Here is a 23807-nt window from a genome sequence, read left to right as displayed (position 1 = left end):
GGTCCGCCCCGAAAGGTGGGAAACCCCTGGGGACTATAAGAATCAAGCCCAAGTTCAAATCGCCTCTCTGCTTCTCTTCTTGACCGGGTCACTCAGCAATGCGAACCAACCCTTGACAGTGACCGGTCCAGCCACCGCTGATATCCAGTAAGGCTTACTTCAACGCTCGCTACGAGATAGGCGCTCCTAGCTACCAATCTGTACCAACTTCGAATCCCGCAGGCTCAGAACCCGAACAAAAGGCCATTTGTTTCCCTGACAAGGTGGGCCAGTTCCAAGTTAAGTATTGGCCTGTTAGTCGTAGAAGTAGCTTAGACGTAGAATTTATACATGAGTAGTGATTACTGTGTATAATAAATGTGCTTTGATTTAAATCTTACTCAGCGATGTATTGGATTATTGATCATTACTCGGACTTGAACCACGTGGCGGTATCATAAGGATACCTGGCGACTCAAGAGCAAAGGTGATAAAACAGAGCAATTAAACTGAGGCAACATTATTTGGCGACATCCTGACGGGACCCGATCTAGAAGTGGAAAACCACTCCGGGAGAACCCAGCATTTGAATTAGAGATCCAATTGGAAACAGAAAACCACAAGTGTTCAAGCAGTTCTGATCAATAGTCATAATTCGGAAGTGTGTGTCTGCATGCGTAACTAACAGGGCTATAAGGTAAAACTGATAGATGTTTATTGCTTCAAAATTGTCGGAAGTTTGTATATCGGAAAGTAGCGAAAGCCGGACCCGTATTTACAGCACTGCCTTAGCTCCCCTGTTCCAAATTTAAAAGAAGCATTTGGATAGGAAAGATGGCAATGCAGCGCCTAATGAACGCCGAGGAATTTGCGGTCACAGCGACCAGCAGCAGTAGAGTGGGACAATGTCCCATTTGGGAGGAAGAGATCAGGAAATATCTCAAAGGGAAAGGATGGCCCCTTTGGAATGATTTCTGTGATAATGAGGAATCAGGTCCCGGGAGTATAGGACATACTTGGTGGGAGAACCTGAGAGAGATCCACAAAAAGAGCTTGGGAAAAGCTCGCAAGCCGATGGCAATTGTGTCCTGCTTGGCACAATTGCGAGGCACAGAGGAGGTCGTTAAGACGCTCCGGAAAGAAGTAGAAGGCATACATCGAATGAGTAAGGTCGATGTACGCGAGGTAGAAAAGGAGAATTTAGACTTGAGAAGGAAATTAGCAGCAAAAGATGGAGAGGTGGATGACGCCAAAAGGGCTCACCAGTCTTGTCTGGCGCACTTAAGCAGCTTCCAGTCTCAATACGAAATGGCCTATCAGGACACGCAACGTGCAGTCCTGGTACGAGAAGAAACGGAAAAACAGGTAGAGGCATTACAACAACAGTGTAGTGATCTCAAGGCAGCGTTAAGAGCACTCCATGCTGCCACCACGAGAACAAAGACAAAGCACATTAGACCATGCAAAGTGCCGGAAGCAGATTGCAGAGCTGCAATCACTGCTTTCTGTTCAAAAAGTTTTTCAGGAAACCTTTGGAGAAAGATTAGATCAGGAAGACGGCCCTGATTGGGAAGAGTTGAATGAAACAGCGCAGAGATATGTTCAGGGAACATGTACGCAGGGAAAGCCACAAAAGAAAAAGCGCCCCAACCCCCCACACAGCAGATAGTTCAAGCTCTAATGAACCCAGTAACCACCCACCGCACAGCCACATCGGACGATGCGGAATTTTTATATTCCACCCCCTTAACAGTGACCCAATTACGGGACGCGTGCGATAAAATCACACCATTCCTCCCCAACTGAGACCCCACCATTTCTTTGCCACAGTAAAACATCAGGCGACCATTTACAGCCTGGATGAGAGAGAGCAGGTAAAGCTCACAGTTTTAAGTTTAGATCCGTCAGTAGCAGCAGCCCTTCCCGACCCACAGAACGTAGGAGGAGGCACCCTTGCAGAAATGCATACCGCGATCCTGGATGCGATTGGGTATAACCGGAGTGACCCCGTAGATGGCCTCAACAAATGTAGGCAAAAGAAATCCGAGCACCCCACAGCGTTTGCTGGACCCTGTGGATTCACTTTGCAGCAGTCTTTGGAGGCTTAGACCGTGCCCATTTGTCCCCAGACAACATGGCCAAATGGACCCGCACCCTTATCTCCCATGCCACAGAAACAGGACAGAAAGCCTGCCCGAGTTATGATCCCTCAGAGGAGGCCCATAACGAGAAGTGGGTAGTGAAAAGATTGTCCCGCGCTTGGGAGCAACCTGTTCAAAGTAAACCTTCAGTTAAGAATACTGAGGAAAAGCAGGCCGGCGCAGATATACAGGCAGTAAAAACACACCACAACCCCGCATGGGTGAATGACGGAAAGAACAGCCCCCCACCCAAGTCACAGGAGTGTTACAACTGTGGACAGTTAGGACACTTTGCAAGAGAGTGCAATGTCCCTAAAAAGCCACAGTGAGCCCAGCAGACGGGCACTCTGATTAAGAAAAAGACAGAGCCCATTCATAGCGTTAGCGCCCGTTCAGATCAGACGGACTTGACCGGAACGGACTGACGGTGTACAGGCTCCCCCAGTTGGGTCTGCGACACCCTTTGGGATAGGTCCGGACGACCGGTAGTGGCAGCAAAAATTCGGGGACAGCCCATCAAATTTCTCTGGGACACAGGAGGGTCCCGCACCACCATAAATTCCTCCACCCTGTTTCAAAAAGACACGTGGCCCACTACAGCCACTATCACCCTCAGCGGCTTTACAGGCCACTCACAGCAGGGACACATCACAGCCCCTGTACCCATTCAAATCGGTAACATCACCACCAAGCACCCCGTAGTTTTAGTTGACATGCCCCACACAGCAGAACACATTCTGGGAATCTCTCTCCTGATCCTTTTCCTCCCTTGCTAACCTTTCTATTTCCACTTCAAGCTTCCTAATTTCAGCTGCCTTTTGAGAAGTTCTATCTTTTTCTCTTTCCTCTGCCATTGCTGCTTTCTCCTTTTCATCTCTCTCCTTGTCTTTTTCTTTTGCCTTTAATTACAATTCAAGCTGTCTCAATTCTTTATAATGTTGCAAACTCCACACAGAAAGTCACTGCCTTCTATGTGTGATGTTAAACTAAGGCCCCGTCGACTCTCTCAGGTGAAAGCAAAATAACTTGTGATATTATTCAAAGAGGAGACGGGGACCCCTGCGATTCTGGTATAATTCATTCCATCCAGTATTTACTCCCTTATACCAGCACATATTTATATTCATAATCCCACTTCATAAAGATTATAAGCACACAGAGTTCTCAATCAACTGTGACCTGACAGACATCAGGCTAATATTTATCCTTCAACCAACATCATTGGTCATTATGTAATTTCCGTTTATAAGTCCTTGCTGTGTGAAATTCAGCAGCCAGATTACCGACAATACCTCAGTGACTACATTTCCGTCTCATGGTTGTGAAAGATGTTATATAATTCTTTCCTTCTAAAATCCAATTCCCACATTTGAACTGCAGATTTGCTAAACTGAACTCAACAGAGGTAGAAACAAATAATGTTCAAAAATATCCTTTTTAGGCTTTTTTAATATCATTTGCAATATTTTACAGCAAGCATTTGACAAAACATTCTAAAATATTGCTTTCTTTGACTAAGTTTTACAGTATTGGAATTTCCCTTGACAAGTTCTGTGCACAATTGCATTTATGATCTTTTCTCCCATAAATAAAACCAGTAACTCCCTCTATATTTGATCCACTGGACATGAAAATGTGTAAAAAAGTGGATAACCTCATTTAATAAGTACTGGATGGAATGAATTATACTGAATGGGTGATTATTAATTTAACTTTGTAAAAAATAGTTAAATCATCAATGGACAGATAAGACTATATTTAATTTCACCTGGGTTCAGAGGTCTGCCAATGCTAGAAATAGGCTGCAAGGGAAAATGGTAGTGGGCGAGGTATAGGCTAGCATAAGTTGGCACAGTGGCTATGAAGGGCCATGGGATGGGTGGAGGGGTATAAATTGGCATGAAAGGTATGAGGGACCAATGGGGGGTGGGGCAGATTTGCATTGGGAGTGTGTGACTGTGGTGAGGGGTTAAAGGCTGGAGGGCTGTCATTTGTTTAATTCATTTTTCCCCCATCTTAACAATCACTGGAATGCCAAGGCTGGCCTATCGCCCAGCCTGTCCGGGCAGCCTCCAAACTCTTTCTGGGTCATCCACTACAATGCCCATTTTCACCATCCCCCAGCAAATAAGACCATCCGGGCACATTTTCCCAGGTTTTGCGGAACCACGAATTGTACCAACTCTGCTCTCCTGACCTAGGAGCAAACATGCAGGCCAAAAATAACAGCCACCACTGTCATCATTCCCACCCACCCCCCACCATTCCGCCCTCAGCATGGTTAAAGAGGGGGTGTGGGGGTTTAGATTTTAGAAATTGGATCCCAACCAGCTGTCAACATCTGTTGGGGGACCAGCTCTCAAGATGCAGGTCAATAATTTAAATATGCTTCTGAAGAGGAATTCCTCAAAAGTACCACAATTTCAAATTTAAGTGCCATTGACCAGGTTTCCCCAGCTTCTGGAAGCCTGACATCTGGAAAGAGGCAAGAATAGCTGTGTCTAAGTGCCTTTCCATCACTGCTTGTGGGCTGAGAAGGAGTGCTTACCCACTGGCCCACCAAGCTAACTTCTTTCCTTCCCCACAATTCAGAGCCCCTATGATCAGCCAATGAGCCCCTCCAATTTCCTTCACCCCAATACAAGATCTCCCCCCTACCCCATCAGCTTTTTGATCTTCCCCAAATCTCTCCCCACCCTCGTCTCCAATCCCTGGCTACGGCCTGGCTTTGCAGACTTTATCTCTTAATCTGGCTGGTTCCAGCTGGGAATCAGATTTTTATACATAAGGTATTGCATAATCTTTGGGTTATCCACATTTCTGGGTTTCCAGCCAGCAATCAGGTCACACATTTCAGATTGAAGACCGCTATCGGAAAAGGAAGATGTTCGAGGTGAACAGATTTTAAGCCAGTGAAAATGAGGGCAAGGAAAGAACCAAAGAAAAATGTTTATGACTGGATGGAGTGCAGGGATAATTAAATGATAAGAGGAATGACAATGCAAAGCAAAAAGAGGTGAGAATAGGAAATGCAAAGAAACAAAAGATGGCAGAACTAACACTCATTCAATGCTGATGTAAACCTGATTCACAAAACTGGATTTCATATAGTAATTCTGACAAGGAAAAATTCCACCCGGCCAACAGCATGAGGAACAGCAGTGAGTCAAGTGCACATACGCAACTGTTTGCCGCCAATAATTAGTTATTTGGTTCATGCAAGGAAGAATGTAAAGATAACTTTCCTTTAATCAAGTGGTTTGGGGTGGAAGAAGTAACTGGATCTAATATTTAAAATTTCTTTCTTGATGGAAAGAGCATTACTTCCACTTGGCAAGGAAATGCAAAAGGCTATGTAAAAAAGCTCTCTGTCATCCAACTCAAATGGTTGGGTTAGGGCTTTGACTTAAGTATCACCCATCTGCACTAGATACGCATTTTATTTTAATATTCTCCAGACTTTTGGTTAACATAGATCACACACATTTAGCTTCAAAACAGGACAGTTGTATTAGAAAAAACTTTAAATTCGATACTGAAGACTGGGGTCATTTTTACAGAATGTAATAAAAAGGACCAAATACCTGGATCTCCAGCATTCATTTCTTAACTACTGGAATGACAAGAGTTTTATTGATATTGAACAATTTTACAGGAAAATGCTATATTTTGCAACATTTTCAACTGGAAGGAAATCATGCCTGCAAAATGGCAGCAGTGATATATTGACGATTCTTCTCTGAATCTATAAGAACAAATATACATCATTGACACGGTTCCTACCTTTTTCAGCTTTGAAATTCCACTGTGTGCTCTAATTGATGCCAAGAGTGCAGAATGTTCATTTTCTGTTGCAGTGAATGAAGTTTTTTTCAGGTTATCATTTGCCACTGTATCAGAAATCTGGCAAAAATACAGCACAGAAACAGTACATTCATCAGAGGCGACATATTGCAGTAGCTGGATTTATCATGAAAAACATCTTTGTATCAGACCTATACAACCAAATGGAAATTTATACCTTTTTAAGCCTTTCTTTATTCTGCCCTGATTGGATAGCTTCCATTAGAGAACTGTGCAAACACTCATCTTTCTGTATTGGCTTCTGAATGATGGGCTTGAATTTTTTGATCGGCCCAAACATGTTGGTACTTGGTTTGACATTGAAGCAATTTGTGTGAAAGGAAGGTGAAGGTTCTAACTGTCTTGCAAATGCTGTTTCAGTATCTGAAGAGACTGTAGCAGACGTTGTTGGCAAATTTGAGGCAGGCAAATTATGTGAGACACAGTCACTCTGTTCCACAGTAACAGCATGATTTTGAACAGAAATTGAAAATGAAGTTAAAGAAGGAGTGGATGTAAAGGTCTTCAATGTCTTAATTGATTGAGCACTTGACGCACTGGAATTCACATCTTTCACAAAAGGTGAAGACAATGTACTTCGTGGAATCTGGCTATTCGAGGTACGACATTGCTTGTTAGGGGAAAGTTGTGATTGGGAAGTAATCTTGTTATAGGAGCTTGTTTGATTTGACACTTCTTTAATTAACCAATTCTGATTTGGAACAGGTTTAGCTGCTTCATGTTCAATCACTTTTCCAACACTTTTTGTGCTGCAGTTGGAGGGAGGTGTAAACCCTGCATTCAGTTGGCTTCCTATGCGATTTTTTTGTGCGGGCTTAAGAGAAGACTTCACTTCAGCAGATCTGAATTTATGTTTATCTGCAAACTTACTCATAAATCCAGTGTTACTCTGAGCATTAGATTCATTCCCAGCTCCAGTTTTTATTGACTGTATGCCCGTGTAACGGCAAATTGCTAAGGCAACATATTGGCTTGATGTTCTTCTGCAGGGTTTGATAAAATTACTCTCTGCTTTGGGATCGGTATTTTCTGGTATGCTTGCAAATTTTACATTCAGTGGCATAACTGATGCAAATGGCTTCTCTTCAGTGGATTGTGAGCTGGTTTTAAGTGACTTATTACTTATAGCTGTAGTCTCTGCAATAACTGCTTCACATTTGGGGGATATATTGGTCATCACCTTTGCTGGCTCTTGCAGCTGTAATCTACCAGCCGAACAACCAATTGTATTTATTGCCATATTTGTAGTTGAGTTGGCACACTGCAGATTATTCTTATCCATATTTTTCACATTCCAGAATGCCTTTGCTTTTCCTAAAAGTGATTCTTTGTCACTGGCTGTGCTGTTTACTGAAGTCTCTTTGTTTTTCCTTTCACCGATCTGTGTGTGTATTAAATTGCCCAGGTCATCAATCTTGATAGCGCCGGTTGTTAATGACAATCCTTCTCTTCCCTTTGGCTTTACAACTGGTTTTGGTGGAACAACTGTGAATGTTCTCATGCCTACTTTTGGAAGATATTCATTGGTAATTTTACTGTCAGTGTTCAGCCACCTGCCTGATGAATGTTTGTGCTTTGGAGTACAGTTTGCTGTTGAACAATTCTCAGCTTGTGTCACATGTTCTGCTTGAACGTTCTTAACTATTTCCACACTGTGTCCAGCTTCCAGTGTTATTGGGTCAACCTCCTCAGGTTCAATGTTGTGCACTTCCTTCCTACCATTCCCTTTAACCTGCATATCATACTTCAGTTCAATTGCAGGCAAAATCATTTCAAATTTGTTCTCTCCTGACTTTATCTCCTCTTGAACATTACTAATCTCTCCTTGTAAACCTTCTATTGATTTTTTAATGTCTGTACAGCTGACAATACTTGCAGGATAGACTGTGTCAAAAGCAACATCAGATGGTGACTGCTCATTAATACTGGTTACGAAAGTTCTAGTCATTGTTTTGGAGTTTGTTTGCCAACTCCTATCAGTATCATGAACTTCTTTTGCTGCTGTCGGCTTGGGTACTTTTTCCAGTAATATGTTCTCTTCAACTTCCTCATGGCAAGTCGATGATACTTCATCAATGATTGTCACTGGAACAGCTTCCTGTTCATCAATGGTTCTGTCAGACATTGTGGAACATTTTTTGAAGTCCAATTCTTGCCCAGCTGCCAAAAAAATAACCAAAAACTGCTTATACGTTTTAGAGAAGTTCCTAGTTACAAACAGCAAAGTACAAACAAAAGGTTAAAAAGGTTGCTTAAGATCAGCCCTGACCCTCCCCAATTTCAGGATAATATATTATGGTGCATTCTCATCATGCAAGTTGTTTCAAAACTCTTATTTATAAAATGCTTCAAAAATGCTGATATTTTATTGAGAGAGATGATTTGGTATAAATCCAGGTATTCCAGGGTATTATACTCATGGGAGAGCATTTAGATTTAGGTAAGAAATGCTCTAAAATTCATACTCAACTTGTGGCTTGCCTTTGTCAGAGCCTTTGGGCGTGACTCTCCACTCCCACGCCGGTTGGGAGAATCGCCTGGGCCGCCAAAATTTCCGGGAACGCCGGTCCAACACCCTCCCGCGATTCTCCCAAGCGGCGGGAACGGCCCGGTCGAGTTTCGTGGGCCGTAGGCCGGAGAATCGCCGGAGACACCCAAAATGGCGATTCTCCGGCACCCCCGCTATTCTGAGGCCCAGATGGGCCGAGCGGCCAGGCCAAAACGGCGGGTTCCTCCCGGCGCCGTTGGGGGCGTCATTCTCTGACCCCCTGCGGTATTGGAGAATAGCCGTGAATCCCGCCCCCGCCGAAGTCTCCGGTACCGGAGATTGGGCGGGGGCGGGAATCGGGCCGCGCCGGTTGGCGGGACCCCCCGCTCAATTCTCCGGCCTGGATGGGCCGAAGTCCCACCCAGAAATTGCCTGTCCCGCCGGCGTAAATCAAAGCTGGTATTTACCGGCGGGACCAGGCGGCGTGGGCGGGCTCCGGGGTCCTGGGGTGGCGCGGGACGATCTGACCCCAGGGGTGCCCCCACGGTGGCCTGGCCCGCGATCGGGGCCCACCGATCCGTGGGCCGGCCTGTGCCGTGGGGGCACTCTTTCCCTTCCGCCTCCGCCACGGCCTCCACCATGGCGGAGGCGGAAGAGACTCTCCCCACTGCGCATGCGCGGGAAACTGTCGGCGGCCGCTGACGCTCCCGCGCATGCGCCGCATTTCCGCGCCAGCTGGTGGGGCACCAAATGCCATTTCCGCCAGCTGGCGGGGCAACAAACGCCATTTCCGCCAGCTGGCGGGGCGGAAATCCCTCCGGCGCCGGCCTAGCCCCTCAATGTTGGGGCTCGGCCCCCAAAGATGCGGAGCATTCCGCACCTTTGGGCCGGCGCGATGCCCGTCTGATTGGCGCCGTTTTTGGCGCCAGTCGGCGGACATCGCGCCGTTGGGGGAGAATTTCGCCCCTGGTCGCTGCAGTCGTGGGCGGTGCGTGAACGTTGGGGGGCGGCCTGTGGGGAGGCGAGGGGGGATCCCGCATGCGCGGGAAACTGTCGGCGGCCGCTGACGCTCCCGCGCATGCGCCGCATTTCCGCGCCAGCTGGTGGGGCACCAAATGCCATTTCCGCCAGCTGGCGGGGCAACAAACGCCATTTCCGCCAGCTGGCGGGGCGGAAATCCCTCCGGCGCCGGCCTAGCCCCTCAATGTTGGGGCTCGGCCCCCAAAGATGCGGAGCATTCCGCACCTTTGGGCCGGCGCGATGCCCGTCTGATTGGCGCCGTTTTTGGCGCCAGTCGGCGGACATCGCGCCGTTGGGGGAGAATTTCACCCCTGGTCGCTGCAGTCGTGGGCGGTGCGTGAACGTTGGGGGGCGGCCTGTGGGGGGGCGAGGGGGGATCCTGCACCGGGCTTCACCTGGAATGTGGGGTGGCCCGCGATCGGTGCCCACCGATCGTCGGGCCGCCCTCTCTGAAGGAGGACCTCCTTCCTTCCGCGGCCCCGCAAGATCCGTCCCCCCATCTTCTTGCGGGGCCGCAAATTCTTGCGGATTTAGAGAGGACGACAACCACGCATGCGCGGATGACTCCCGTTATGCGGCGCCGGCCGCATCATCTAAGCGGCGCCGCTTTTACGCGGGCGACAAGGCCTGGCGCGTGTAGATGACGCTGCCCCGATCCTGGCCCATTGTCAGGGCCTGAATCGGTCGGGACCGGGGCCGTTCCGCACCGTCGTGAACCTCGACGGCGTTCACGATGGCGCAGCCACTTCGGCGTGGGAGTGGAGAATCTCACCCTTTATATTTTTCAGCAAAATGTAAAATCTAATTACAAAAGTGAAACCAAACCTGCATTTATCAAAAGGCAGAATACTGCGGAGGACAGAAATCTAAAGTGCAAACAAAACATCCTCAAAAAACTCAACAGATCAGGCAGCAGCTGTGCATAGTGAAACAGAGGGTGCGATTTACCAGTCATGACGCGCCCGATTGGTGACGAGGTTGTTGAATCTCCGAGAGGCCTCTTGCGAGGTCACGCGAGATTCAACCGAACCTCGCGAGACGTGATCTGGATCTCACCCTCACTGGGAGAAATCAAGATATATAGAAATAAATGAGCCATTAAGCTCATTTAAATGTGTGTACGCTATATTCTTCCGGGGCCCAGGAACTAATGGCCTCCCCAGTTAGGCTTGGACTAGGTGCCATTTAGTACTGGTCCACACAAACATGGACCAGGCCTAACAGCACTGGGGAATTCCCCAGGCCACTGGCGACCCCCGGGTGGTCAGACATAGGGCAGTGTGGCATCCTGACGCTCCCTCTGGTACCCAGGGACTGCCACCCTGGGGGGTCGGGAACAGTTTGGTTCGGGTTATACTTGCATGGTAGGAGTGGTGGGCTGGATCATGATTACGCTTGCATGGAGAGAGGTGTTCAGTTTGGGAGCATTCGGGGGGGGGGGGGGGGGGGTCCAAGGCTGGGGAATGGGTGGTCGGATTGGGGGATGTCAGGGCTGGTCAGATAAGGGGAGGTTGGATGGTGGGGAGAGGGAGGGAGGAGAGGGGGGTTCCTGTTCAGATGTGAGGGTTCCACTGAGGTATTTACAATAGTTACCCAGAATTTAGAAGAGGTTTCAATTCTTCTAACTTATCCTGAATAACGACTGGTTCAACCTTGTTGGACCAAACTTCAAACCTTGAAGTTTGCAATTTGAATCTAATTATCCGATGGTTCTCAGTGCACTGAAATTGTCCAGAGGAAGTTTGCACTTTGCAATTGATGGGCCCTCCCTTAACCTGTGAAGTTCCAAGTGGAATTCTCCAGCGCATCTTTGGGGTATGCACCCAATTTGATGCTGGGGTGCTCGGAAGTACGGCCCAATATTTCATCTGATGAAAGGTCATTGATCTCACTGTTTCTCATTCTACAGATGCAACCTGACCTGTTCAGCATTTCCATTATTTTCTGTTTTTATTTCAAGCATACCTACCCCCAACCCAGGCAAGGGTCATTGCCTCACATTGCTGTGCTTCTCCCACTTCCTTCATCACTGACATCATCTGTGTCACTACATCAGTGCATTGGAAACAAACTCAAGGGATGTTCCAGTGAGTTAGAATGCTGATACTATGTTCCACACTGTTGCTGCGATCAAAATAGAACCTCTGATCTTGACGATGCAAATAAATAAAAACTACAAAGTGGCTGCATGTACTCTACATCATCAATTGTGTGATGTAACGCACTAATACAACTATATCATACAAAATATGAGTACATGTATTTTCAATACATATTGCAACAGATAGGAATACTTGTAGAAAAATAAACTCTTACTTGTCATTATTTCATGTATAAGCCCAGCAAAGCTCAAATTCTTACCTGCCAGTTCTGTATCTAACTCTGCCAAGGTTAGATGTATCTGGGCTTCACTGGAGAGCTCACCTTCCCTCTTCCAGTTAGATCCAGTGCTTGTGCCAGTTTCAAATGGAAGTTACACAGGTAAGGATTGGAAACACAAATGCAACTTCTTTAAGTATACAATTGCTTCAGCAGAATAACAAAAGAATGTTTTGCTTTCAGACAACAGCTGTTCTTTCTTCTGCCATTCACACATCCTCTTGTTATATCTTTTGCCTCTTTACTTGTCTCATTACAATTCCTTTTGACCTTGAATCCATCAACCCTTTAGACATTTTTAATCTAATTTTCCACCCAATTGCAGATGTTCACTTTTGTTCTTTTTCCTGTCTCTTCCCCTCCACCCACTTTCACTTTGTTTCATGCCTTTAACTTTTCAAAATTCTAATGAAAGGTATTAAACCTGAAACATTAACTCTCTTTTGTTTCTCCATGGACGCTGCATCACCTGCTGAGTACTTCCATGGTTTTATTTAAGAAATAGTGTGTATTCAAATACAGTGTTCTAATTCAAATCGATGAAAATCTTTGTTATGCGCATGGTTTTGTCTTGCCCAGTTCTTTCATTGCTCTCAGTTATCAAAGTCTGATTGTGGAACTGTTATGCCTGAAATAATGACGTATAACTTCCTCAGAGGGCCAATTGTCGGCGGATTATCATTCCGGAGTGACTTGCCCTTGCTTGGAGTGCAAAGCCCATCTTTCCTAACCTTCCACCCTCAGGCCGGGTGAGACAGGGGCAGGAAGCACCCCCCCGACTACATTGGGTAGAGTAAATGAAGGGAGATGCCCTCAGAATTGGACTGAGAGAAGATTCATGGGGTAGAGTCCAAATGGGTGGGACCTGGGGCAATGTCGGAACAGGGGGAGATCTAGGGCAGGAAGCAGAGTCAGAAGGCGGGTGGGCATAATTGCAACAGGGGAAGATGTCGGAGTCATCCCGGGAGGGAGGGTGCATGCACGGTGTCAGGTCTGAGCACGGTTGTTGGTTTGGGAGCGGGGTGGTATGTTCCGTGCAGGGCTCGGTCTGGGTGCTTAACATAGTTAGTGCTTTTTTTTCCTTCTAACTCTTTCAGATTAGTGGTTTTTTTCCTTTTAACTCTTTCAGATTAACTATCGGGCTAAAACTGGCTGAACTATCTGAAGTTAGCGATTGAAATCACACATCAGACGGTTCCCAGTCCAGTGCAACTGTTAGTTCTTCTGCGAAATTGCCAGGTGACTCCTTACGTGGGAACTGCTTAGATGGATCCTGCAGCACATCTTGGGTACCCCACAAATCTGATGCTGGGGAACCAGGAAGGTATGGGCCAATATCTTATAAACAACATGAACCAACGCTGTATATATAATCTGTACATTTTATGCATGATGTCTACCTGCTGTATACTGAATACTCAGATAGTCACTCTCGCAATGGTGTCTTTTTATATGGATATATAGTTTATAAAAATAATGAAGTATGTGCATAAAAATTAAAATATTTTAAATAGTAAGAGTGACATAATTAATTAACACAAAATTTCAGAGATTTTTATTTGTGGTAATATCTACTACTAAATTGCCCCTCATGCTTTAAGTGAACACCTGTTTTAGAGTTGCAACACTGGCAGCATAGTGATTATTTATTGTTCCAATCGTGCCAGGCACAAAGTTGTCTCCAAACAAAACATTTTTCAAAATGTTGGATTTGCATACATTCTTTATGTAAGACACTGATTGCAATTTGTAAATCATTAATACATATTTCAAATAATTGAGGTCCTTCACTGACATGGGGCGAGATTCTCCGACCCCCCGCCGGGTCGGAGAATCGCCGGGGGCTGGCGTGAATTCCGCCCCCGCCGGTCGCCGAATTCTCCGGCACCGGATATTCGGCGGGGGCGGGAATCGCGCCGCGCCAGTTGGCGGGCCCCCCCCCCCCCCCCCCCCCGCGATTCTCCAGCCCGAATGGGCCGAAGTCCCGCCGCTAAAATGCCTGTCCCGCCGGCGTAGATTAAACCACCTACCTTACCGGCAGGACAAGGCGGCGCGGGCGGGCTCCTGGGGGGGGCGTGGGGCGATCTGGCCCCGGGGGGTTCCCCCACGGTGGCCTGGCCCGCGATCGGGGCCCACCGATCCGCGGGCGGGCCTGTGCCGTGGGGGCACTCTTTCCCTTCCGCCTCCGCCACGGTCTCCACCATGGCGGAGGCAGAAGAGACTCCCTCCAATGCGCATGCGCGGGAATGCCGTCAGCGGCCGCTAACGCTCCCACGCATGCGCCGCCCGGAGATGTCATTTTCGCGCCAGCTGGCGGTGCACCAAAGGCCTTTTCCGCCAGCTGGCGGGGCGGAAATTCGTCCGGCGCCGACCTAGCCCCGCAAGGTTAGGGCTCAGCCCCTAAAGATGCGGAGCATTCCGCACCTTTGGGGAGGCGCGATGCCCGACTGATTTGCGCCGTTTTAGGCGCCAGTCGGCGGACATCGCACCGTTTCCGGAGAATTTTGCCCATGATCTGTGTCAAAAATATAAGTGCAAGTTTATGATGATGAATGAATTAAATACGGAAACATATTTTCTAGGATTTCTTAGTTTCCAGACATTTAAAAAAGCTTGCATAATCCAACACCTTCTGTGATTACCAGATGTCCCAAAGCACTCTACAGTACTTTTGAAGTGTTGTCGCTGTGGTAGGAAATACGGCAGCCAAATTGCACACAGCAAGTTCCCATAACAGCACACAGTTTGCACACAGCAAGTTCCCAGTAAGGGCCAGATTATCTGCTTTTACGATGTTTAATGAAGGTGAAGTATTGGCCAGGATATCAAGGTAACTCTCCGCTCTTCAAAACAGTGTGTAGGATCTTTTACATCCACCTGAGAGAGCCAGTCTTAATATATCTTAATAACAGCACCTCCAAGAGTGCAGTACTTCACTGGAGTGTCAGCATTGATTTTTGTGGTCAAGTCCAGGAATGAATCTTGCACCTACAACCTTGTGACTCAAAAATGAGAGTGCTATTAACCGAGCCACAATACACACTGTAGCTAGATAGATTTCAGGAGATGCATTTATTTTTAAATAAAAGGAAAGGCTGTATGATTTGAGTGAGGTGGATTTATTGTCACAAAATAATTTTTAAAAAGCCAAATTCTGAATTTTTAGTTCGTAATTAGTTAGAATTTGCTGCGATATTTTTGATATGGTGGATTAGTGTTTCAAAATTGGGACGGTTGCATTTGTTTTGAAAAGCTCCCTTATCTTCCACAGACAGACATGAAGGTTGCTCGCCAACAAAAATATGAAAATGTTGTTGGAAGTTGGTGCTTTTAACTATCATACATCCAAAATATAGATACATTACATCTGACTATTCAAGTGCTGTACAAATGGTTCCCTTGTTACTCAACAGTTGCTTAAAATGCTGCATGATATCAATATTATACTAATGATAGGTGTAATAAAATACAATTGGTGAAATATTTGTGATCCTGCGAATAGCACTACTGAGAGCTTAACTGAAGGTCACAAAGAAACCCAATTAATACGTAATTTTACTGTTTAGAATACATGTGTGAAAAGTAGGCGGCACCTTTCTTCTTAGCTGGTCGTCTTCTGCTAAGTCTAGACTTAATGGAATACTGAGCATAGTTATTAGGAAAAATTGTTATTTTAGCTCTGTAGGGTGAATTTAGGGTAACTTATTTTAGGTTACAATGTGTATAAAAGGTGTAGACATTGGCATTAAAGTTCATACCTGTTTATGTAGTTCCCAGAAGAATTTGATTCCTCTTCAGAAGACTGATCACTACTCCATGCTGATTCTTCGGTGCCACTTACCTTACATGAGGTATGTGGGATCTCTTTAGTAGCAGTTTTGTTTCTCAAATTGAGGCAGCCAGTGAGGGAGACTGTGGAGTATCCATCAGATTGGGAATTTACAGTCTCAGAGTCATCAGCATTCAACAGTTCATCCTCTGCTATTGGAAGGTATTCTGAGAAACTTCGGTGAAAGCTGTCACGACTTTTTACTGATGCAGTCTCTTCCCTATTTCCAGGATCTATTTCCATTATATCATCACCAACTCCACGACCTTCTTCTGATCCCAGCCCCGCTGAGAAAGAATCCAGGCAGAAGATAAAAAACAGATGTAATGCAATTTAAAATACTTAAGTTAGAAAGCGCATTGAATGACAATATTTACTCATCACCTGTTTAACTATTGAACTTAAACTTTGGGCTGGATTGTTCCACCCTGTCTGCCCCAAGAATGCCACAGGCGAGATGTGGACAATGGAGAAGTCCAATGACTTCGGGCGGGATTCTCCGGTCGATGGGCGGACGGAGAATCCCCTCCTTTGTAAGTACATGTGGAAAACTCATTCTACACAATTCTGTTTTACTGACTACACAATTAGAGCATTTTCCTAATAAATTACTGATCTTTAGGCATTAAGGAAATTATTTCGAGAACATGTTATTAAATTTACTGTATTTTGAAATATAGCCAAGATAAATGTGAAAATTCAAGTATTTTATATATACGTAGGAAGATAAAAATCTTAAAAGCTATTCAGCTTTGGCAGCAGTTTTCTCCTTTGAAGGACAGAAAATATTTTTCAAATTAAACCTTTGGAATCGGTAACCAACATTTGAAGGGATACAATGAGCAAAATAATTCATCGCATTTTCTGAAGTGCAGAAAGTTGGTCGGTATTGCCAGAAGGCATTTTTAAGCTTAAAAAATTAGTGATGTGAGCTAATTTACTAAAATAACTAACACTGTGTCCCTCCATTATGAACGCATGTTTTGGTACAACTTGTTTTTATTGATTAACAACAATTATCAAAGTAACTACACATCAAATGCTAACAATCTTGAACTGGACAACAGGCTGTGATTACAAAAGAGAATCGAGTCATTAAAATTGATTAAAACCTTGTGTAGAAAGTGGGGGAACAAGAATGAATGATACTTGTACAAACAGTTTAATATGAAATTAGTTTGCTTTTTTGGTTTGTGTCCTGTATGCTGTAAGAATTCACTTACATACATTCATCAACAAAGTGCAGCTGCCAACTCAACGAAGCAGACCAATAAAGTGAATACCATAAGACATAGGAGCGGAATTAGGCCACTCAGCCGAGTCTGTTCCGCCATTCAATCATGGTTGGTATTTTTCTCATCCTCATTCTCCTGCCTTCTCCCCATAACCCTAATCCCCATATTAATCAAGAACCCATCTGTCTCTGTCTTAAAGACACTCAGAGATTTGGCCTCCACAACCTTCTGTGGCAAAGAGTTCCACAGATTCACCACCCTCTGGCTGAAGAAATTCCTCCTCATCTCTGTTTTAAAGGATCGTCCCTTTTGTCTGAGATTGTGTCCTCTGCCTCTAGTTTTTCCGACAAATGGAAACATCCTCTCCACGTCCACTCTATCCTGGCCTCTTGGTATTGTATAAGTTTCAATAAGATCCCCCCCTCATCCTTCTAAACACCAAAGAGTACAGACCGGAGTCCTCAACTGTTCCTCATACGACAAGCTCTTCATTCCAGGGATCATTTTTGTTAACCTCCTCTGGACCCTTTCCAAGGCCAGTACATCCTTCTTTAGATATGGGGCCCAAAATGCCCACAATACTCCAAATGGGGTCTGACCAGAGCGGTGTTACATTAGCCACTTTCCAGTCCTCTGGGATCCTTCCTGCCTCCAGTACTCGGTTCTGACTATTTCTGGAAACACCAACTTCCCCACTACAAAGAAGTCGATGTGGGTGTGGACCTTGTGCACTGGTGAGAAGAACGAGAATTCCTTCTCACCTGGGTGCATGAACCTCCATGGGTCCACTGCCCCATCTGCTCCATAAACGTTCCCAGTTCTCTAGCCAAGCATGCCGTTTCCCCAGTTCTGGGGTTTGACCTGTGCGTCAGGGGGTTCTGTCCTATGATATCATTAATTAATTCTGTCTTATTACACATAGCCTAAAATAGCCTGTATTATTCTAAGACATTGTCCTCAGGCAACCTTTGTCAATTTGATTAGTTCAATCACTGTGAGGTATATAAATCCATACGATAACCCCAGTACCTTTCTTACAACTTATTGATTGTGCTTTTCCCTACAGTGTAGCTGCAGTTACGGTGCTTATAAACCACTTCTACTAGTGATTTCTTTACCTTGCTATTTCTCATATCCACTTAAATTGATCTACATCTTGATCTTCCAAGATATAATTTCTCACTACTGTACTGATCTCATTCTTTATAAGCAGAGCCATCTCACTTCCTTTTCCTTTCTTCCTATCCTTTAGGAATTTCTTGGTCACCTTGCAACCACGGTCTAAGTAAAGGCTGTCACATTATATTCTTTTTTTTATTTATGCCATTAATTCATCCTTTTGTGCTTTCAGATAAAAAGTCCTCAATTCTTTCTGTGTAACCCTTCTCTAATCCAATTTGTGCCTGCACTTTTATGTTTGTATGCTTTGTCCTTTCCTGTTCCACTTTGGTTATTATTACCCTTTTCGCTACCTTGGGCAATTGCCCTGTCCCTTCTAAATTTCCCCACAACTGAATTCCCCTGCTGTCTCATTATTTAGTTTAACGCCATCTGTAAGGGCCTAGTGATTCAATTTTCCAGAGCACTGGTCTCAGTGTGGTTCAAATGAACCTCATTCCATTGTTATTCAACTAGCATTAGAGAGGGTCCATACCATGTTGACAAGCCACGAGCAAAACTCTGGTGGGCATGCTGGCTGCTTTGTAGGAGACTGGGGAGTTCCTCCTCCTCGCCTCTATGGGAGGATACCCTTCAAACTGATTTTCCTGCCACACACTGCAGACCCCCTCCTCCCACACTTCTCAGAGCCAGCCTGATTGGTCCCAGCAATCCTGTCCCACTGGTTCCAGGGCTCCAATGATGATCCACCTCTTAGAGTCTACTGCAGTACTTACAGTGGCCACCACTTTCGGTGCTACCATGACTGGAGGACTATTGGGCTCTGATTGGCTGGTAGCTTTGCAGGGAGGAAATTCCCCCTATATGCCCCAGGAACCCTAACGGCAGCCAACAGACTTCCTGAATGGGATTAAATCCCAGCAGACATTCTGGAAATGGCTGTAGTGAGGTTGCCAATGGCCCATTCACCGATCAATGAATTCCGCTTGAAGTAAGCATTTGCAGTGCTTTTACATGTTACTTGTTAAAATGTATATCATTATGAAACTGGTGCAGCTTTAAAATGCTGACTTACAGATCAACATAGAGAAATGGAGTTTCAGACTATCAGAATGGATGGTGAAACTAGAAATTGGTAAGCTACATTTAAACTAGTATGGCAGGGGGGTGGGTACCGGAGCAATAGGTCAGAAGGTGAAAAAATTGAGGGAGAACTAGGGAATAGGGCTAGTATGGCTCTGAGGAAGAGCAGACAGGGAGATGTTGCTAAAAACAGCGGGACTGGTGGCCTGAAGTACATATGTTTTAATGCAAGAAGTATAACAGGTAAAGCAGATGAACTTAGAGCTTGGATTAGTGCTTGGAACTATGATGTTGTTGCCATTACAGAGACCTGGTTGAGGGAAGGACAGGATTAGCAGCTAAACATTCCAGGATGTAGATGTTTCAGGTGGGATAGAGGGGGATGTAAAAGGGGTGGAGGTGTTGCGCTACTAGTTAGGGAGAATATCACATCTGTACTGCGGGAGGACACCTCAGAGGGCAGCGAGGCTATATGGGTAGAGATCAGGAATAAGAAGGGTGATGTCACAATGTTGGGGGTTTACTACAGGCCTCCCAACAGCCAGCGGGAGATAGAGGAGCAGATAGGTAGACAGATTTTGGAAAGGAGTAAAAGCAACAGGGTTGTTGTGATGGGCGACTTCAACTTTCCCAATATTGACTGGGACTCACTTAGTGCTAAGGGCTTCGACAGGGCAGAGTTTGTAAGGAGCATCCAGGAGGGCTTCTTAAAACAATATGTAGATAGTTAAACTAGTGAAGGGGCTGTACTGGACCTGGTATTGGGGAATGAGCCCGACCAGGTGATAGAAGTTTCAGTAGGGGAGCATTTCGGGAACAGTGATCACAATTCAGTAATGCTATGGGCCAGGGTTTAGAGAACCCCAAAGTATATCATGGAGTTCACCAGACCCACAACTTTTAATAGATTGTGGTATGGGGAGCACACGGCCCACTCTACAGGTGTGGTACAGCAGAAATGGAAAAGTATTTTCTAAAACAAAACAATGTTTATTCTATGAACTCAAGTTAACCTTTTGAAACAAACAGTGAATATCTTAGCAACCATTAATTCAAAGATAACCCCCAAAGAATACAACACTAAGTAATCTTTTAAGCTGTCCTTTTAACATCCAAAAGACTTAACAACCTTTAAACAGAAGCACATCAGGGTTTCCATTCAATACTGAAAACATTTACATTTCTGAATTCACCAAATGATCAAGAGATAGTCCTTCATGGCAGAGAGATCAACAGTACAGCTGCTTTGGCTGACTTCAGCTGCAACACACTGAAAAACGAAACCAAAAAGTCAGAGATATACCCAAGCTTTTCTCAAAGTGAAACTAAAAAGCAGAGCTCAGCTCAACTCACACTCTGACATCACTGCAGTAACATGAGCAGCTCACAATTTCTTAAAGCAACATTCTCATGACAGGAAGTTTTAAAGTGCTGGTGGACAAGGATAAGAGTGGTCCTAGGGTGAATGTGCTAAATTGGGGGAAGGCTAATTATAACAATATTAGGCGGGAATTGAAGAACCTAGATTGGGGCGGATGTTTGAGGGTAAATCAACATATGACATGTGGGAGGCTTTCAAATGTCAGTTGAAAGGAATTCAGGACAGGCATGTTCCTATGAGGACGAAGGATAAAGGCTTGGATAACGAGATATATTATAGGCCTCGTCAAAAAGACAAAGGAGGCATTTGTCAGGGCTAGAAGGCTGGGAACAGACAAAGTCTGTGTGGAATATAAGGAAAGTAGGAAGGAACTTAAGCAAGGAGTCAGGAGGGCTAGAAGGGGTCACGAAAAGTAATTGGCAAATAGGGTTAAGGAAAATCCCAAGGCTTTTTACACGTACATAAAAAGGCAAGACGGTAGCCAGGGAAAGGTTTGGCCCACTGAAGGACAGGGGAGGGAATCTATGTGTGGAGCCAGAGGAAATGGGCGAGGTACTAAATGAATACTGTGCATCAGTATTCACCAATGAGAAGGAATTGGTGGATGTTGAGTCTGGAGAAGGGTGTGTAGATAGCCTGGGTCAGATTGAGATCCCAAAAGACGAGGTGTTGGACGTCTTGAAAAATATTACGGTTGATAAGTCCCCAGGGCCTGATGGGATCTACCCCAGAATACTCAAGTACTGAAGGAGGCAAGAGAGGAAATTGCTGAGGCCTTGACAGAAATCTTTAGATCCTCACTGTCTTCAGGTGATTATCATAGATTATCATAGAATTTACAGTGCAGAAGGAGGCCACCCAGCCCATCGAGTCTGCACCGGCTCTTGGAAAGAGCACCCTACCCAAGGTCAACACCTCCACTCTATCCCCACAACCCAGCAACCCCACCCAACACGAAGGTCAATTTTGGACACTAAGGGCAATTTATCATGGCCAATCCACCTAACCTGCACATCTTTGGACTGTGGGAGGAAACCGGAGCACCCGGAGGAAACCCACGCACACACGGGGAGGACGTGCAGACTCCACACAGACAGTGACCCAAGCCGGAATCGAACCTGGGACCCTGGAACTGTGAAGCAATTGTGCTATCCACAATACTACCGTGCTGCCCCGTGATGTCCTGGAGGACTGGAGAATAGCCAACGTTGTTCCTTTGTTTAAGAAGGGTAGCAAGGATAATCCAGGGAACTACAGGCCGGTGAGCCGTACGTCAGTAGTGGGGAAATTACTGGAGAGAATTCTTCGAGACAGGTTCTACTCCCATTTTTGACATATATCACAGTGGGCATCTTTTTTTTTATTCTCCTCCATTTTCACATTTTCTCCCACATTTACATCCATCAACAATAAACAATAATCAGCAAGATATGTCAGTCCCCATAATAACAACAACGATCCCATCTACCCACTAACCACCAAACCTCAACCCGCATGTTTACATAAACAAATGACAAAAAAAATCAGGGATTACCCGTAGTCACCCTTAATCTTACACAGCTCCCACCCCCCCACCCCAGACCTCCAGCTCCTCCCGTCCACTGCCTCTTGCAAAACTCCTCCCCCTACCCTCGGTTCCTTCCCCCCCAACTTTCCACCCCGGCTAGACCACTCGGACCCTGTTCTGCCAGGCTCCGATGGCCGCAGCCCCTCCCCCCACCTCACTCCCGTTCACTGGCCCGCACCGGCCAGCGTGGAGGCCCCTGCCCGGGTCCCTTTCCCACTTGCCCGGCCCCAGGAAAGCCCAAAGATCCCCTTTTAGCACACAAACTCCGCCTATCCACCTACACCCCAACAAACTCTCATTTCGAGTGAAAGTCCCGTCCCTTCCCTCGTCCAAATATATACCACATTGGCTCCTTTAGTCTCTACACCCGCGCGCAGTGATACAAAAAAGAAGAAAATACAGTCATGAGGTTACATCGGCACATGGCCATTCCTCAGTTTGTCAGTTCTGCCACAGTCCTTCTGCTTTCGCATACTCCTCCGCTGCTTCCGCCGTTCCAAAATAAAAGTCCCTGAGCTTGTAAGTCACCCTCAGCTTCGCTGGATATACAATGCTGCACCGCACCTTGCTAATGTACAGTGCCCTCTTCACCCGGTTGAAGGCAGCCCGCCTCCTTGCCAGCTCCACCGTAAAGTCCTGGTATACACGTATACCAGCTCCAGCCCACTGCACCACCCGCTTCTGCTTGGCCCAGCTCAGGACCTTCTCCTTCACCATGTACTTACGGAAGCACAGAGTCACTGCCCTTGGCGGCTCACTCGCCTTTGGTACAGGCCTCCACGACCAATGAGCCCAATCCAGTTCATATCGGGAGGGGTCCTCCCCCTCCCCCAGTAGCTTTGCTAGCATCGCGGCAAAATACTCAGTCGGCTTCGGTCCTTCAACTCCTTCGGGCAGCCCCACAATCCTCAAATTCTATCGCCTGGATCGGTTTTCCAGGTCTTCCATTTTTCCTTGCAGATTCTTGTTCGTGTCCATCACCTTCCGCATCTCTTTCCCCATCGAGGTAAGTTGATCACCGTGCTTCATTACCGTCTCCTCCACTTCCTTCAGCGCCTCCCCTTGCTCTCGCATCTCCGCCACTGCGCTCGCCACCTCCGTCCTCACCGGGGAAACCGCCTCCTCCACCAGCACACTCAAAGCCTCCCTCATCTCCTTCCTCACCGTCTCCATGCATTTCGCAATCTGCGCCAACTGCTTTTCAAATTCCGCAGCCATCATCTTGGTTATTTCTTCAGCCGTAAGCAGTGCGGCCTTCCCTGGTGCTCGAGCGTCCATTTTTTTTCGGCCGTTTTTCTGCTCACCCTCAACATTTTTCTTTGTTCTTTTTTTCCTCCTGTATCTTCTCAGTGCCTCCTCCGTGCCTTCTCCCTTCTTCTGCCGCCTCCGTGGACCCTGGGACCGGGCTTAAAGCCCTGAAATTGCCGTTCCCGAGCGGGGGCTCTCCATTGTGCGGCCGCCTCCCGCCCGCCGTCACCGGAAGTCCACAGTGGGCATCTTGACAAATACACGAATAGGTTGGGAAAGAGGGATACGGACCCCGGAAGTGTGGAAGATTTTAGTTTAGACGGGCAACAAAGTCGGCGCAGGCTTGGAGGGCTGAAGGGCCTGTTCATGTGCTGTACTTTTCTTTGTTCTTTGTTCTTGTTCTTTGTACATTAAAAATGTCTGCAAGTGCAACTTTCTCTGTCCAAACACTTCAAATGTCTATGATTTAATATT

General features: G+C 46.2%; 1 protein-coding gene across 2 annotated transcripts in view; it reads right to left on the bottom strand.

Moving 5' to 3' along the window:
* The window catches only part of cobl (cordon-bleu WH2 repeat protein), a 685350-nt gene that overhangs the window by 104474 nt on the left and 557069 nt on the right, over positions 1 to 23807 (bottom strand). For both annotated transcript variants that reach the window (XM_072508841.1, XM_072508842.1), the window contains exons 9-12: positions 15630 to 15987; positions 11854 to 11942; positions 6142 to 8144; positions 5904 to 6023 (exon numbers count right to left, since the gene is read on the bottom strand). In XM_072508841.1, coding sequence (XP_072364942.1) covers positions 5904 to 6023; positions 6142 to 8144; positions 11854 to 11942; positions 15630 to 15987 — 2570 coding nt within the window. The remainder of the gene's footprint in view (positions 1 to 5903; positions 6024 to 6141; positions 8145 to 11853; positions 11943 to 15629; positions 15988 to 23807) is intronic.

This window comes from Scyliorhinus torazame, chromosome 6 (assembly GCF_047496885.1).
Source record: "Scyliorhinus torazame isolate Kashiwa2021f chromosome 6, sScyTor2.1, whole genome shotgun sequence".
Lineage (NCBI taxonomy): Eukaryota > Metazoa > Chordata > Chondrichthyes > Carcharhiniformes > Scyliorhinidae > Scyliorhinus > Scyliorhinus torazame.
This window is presented reverse-complemented; position numbering and strand designations above follow the sequence as displayed.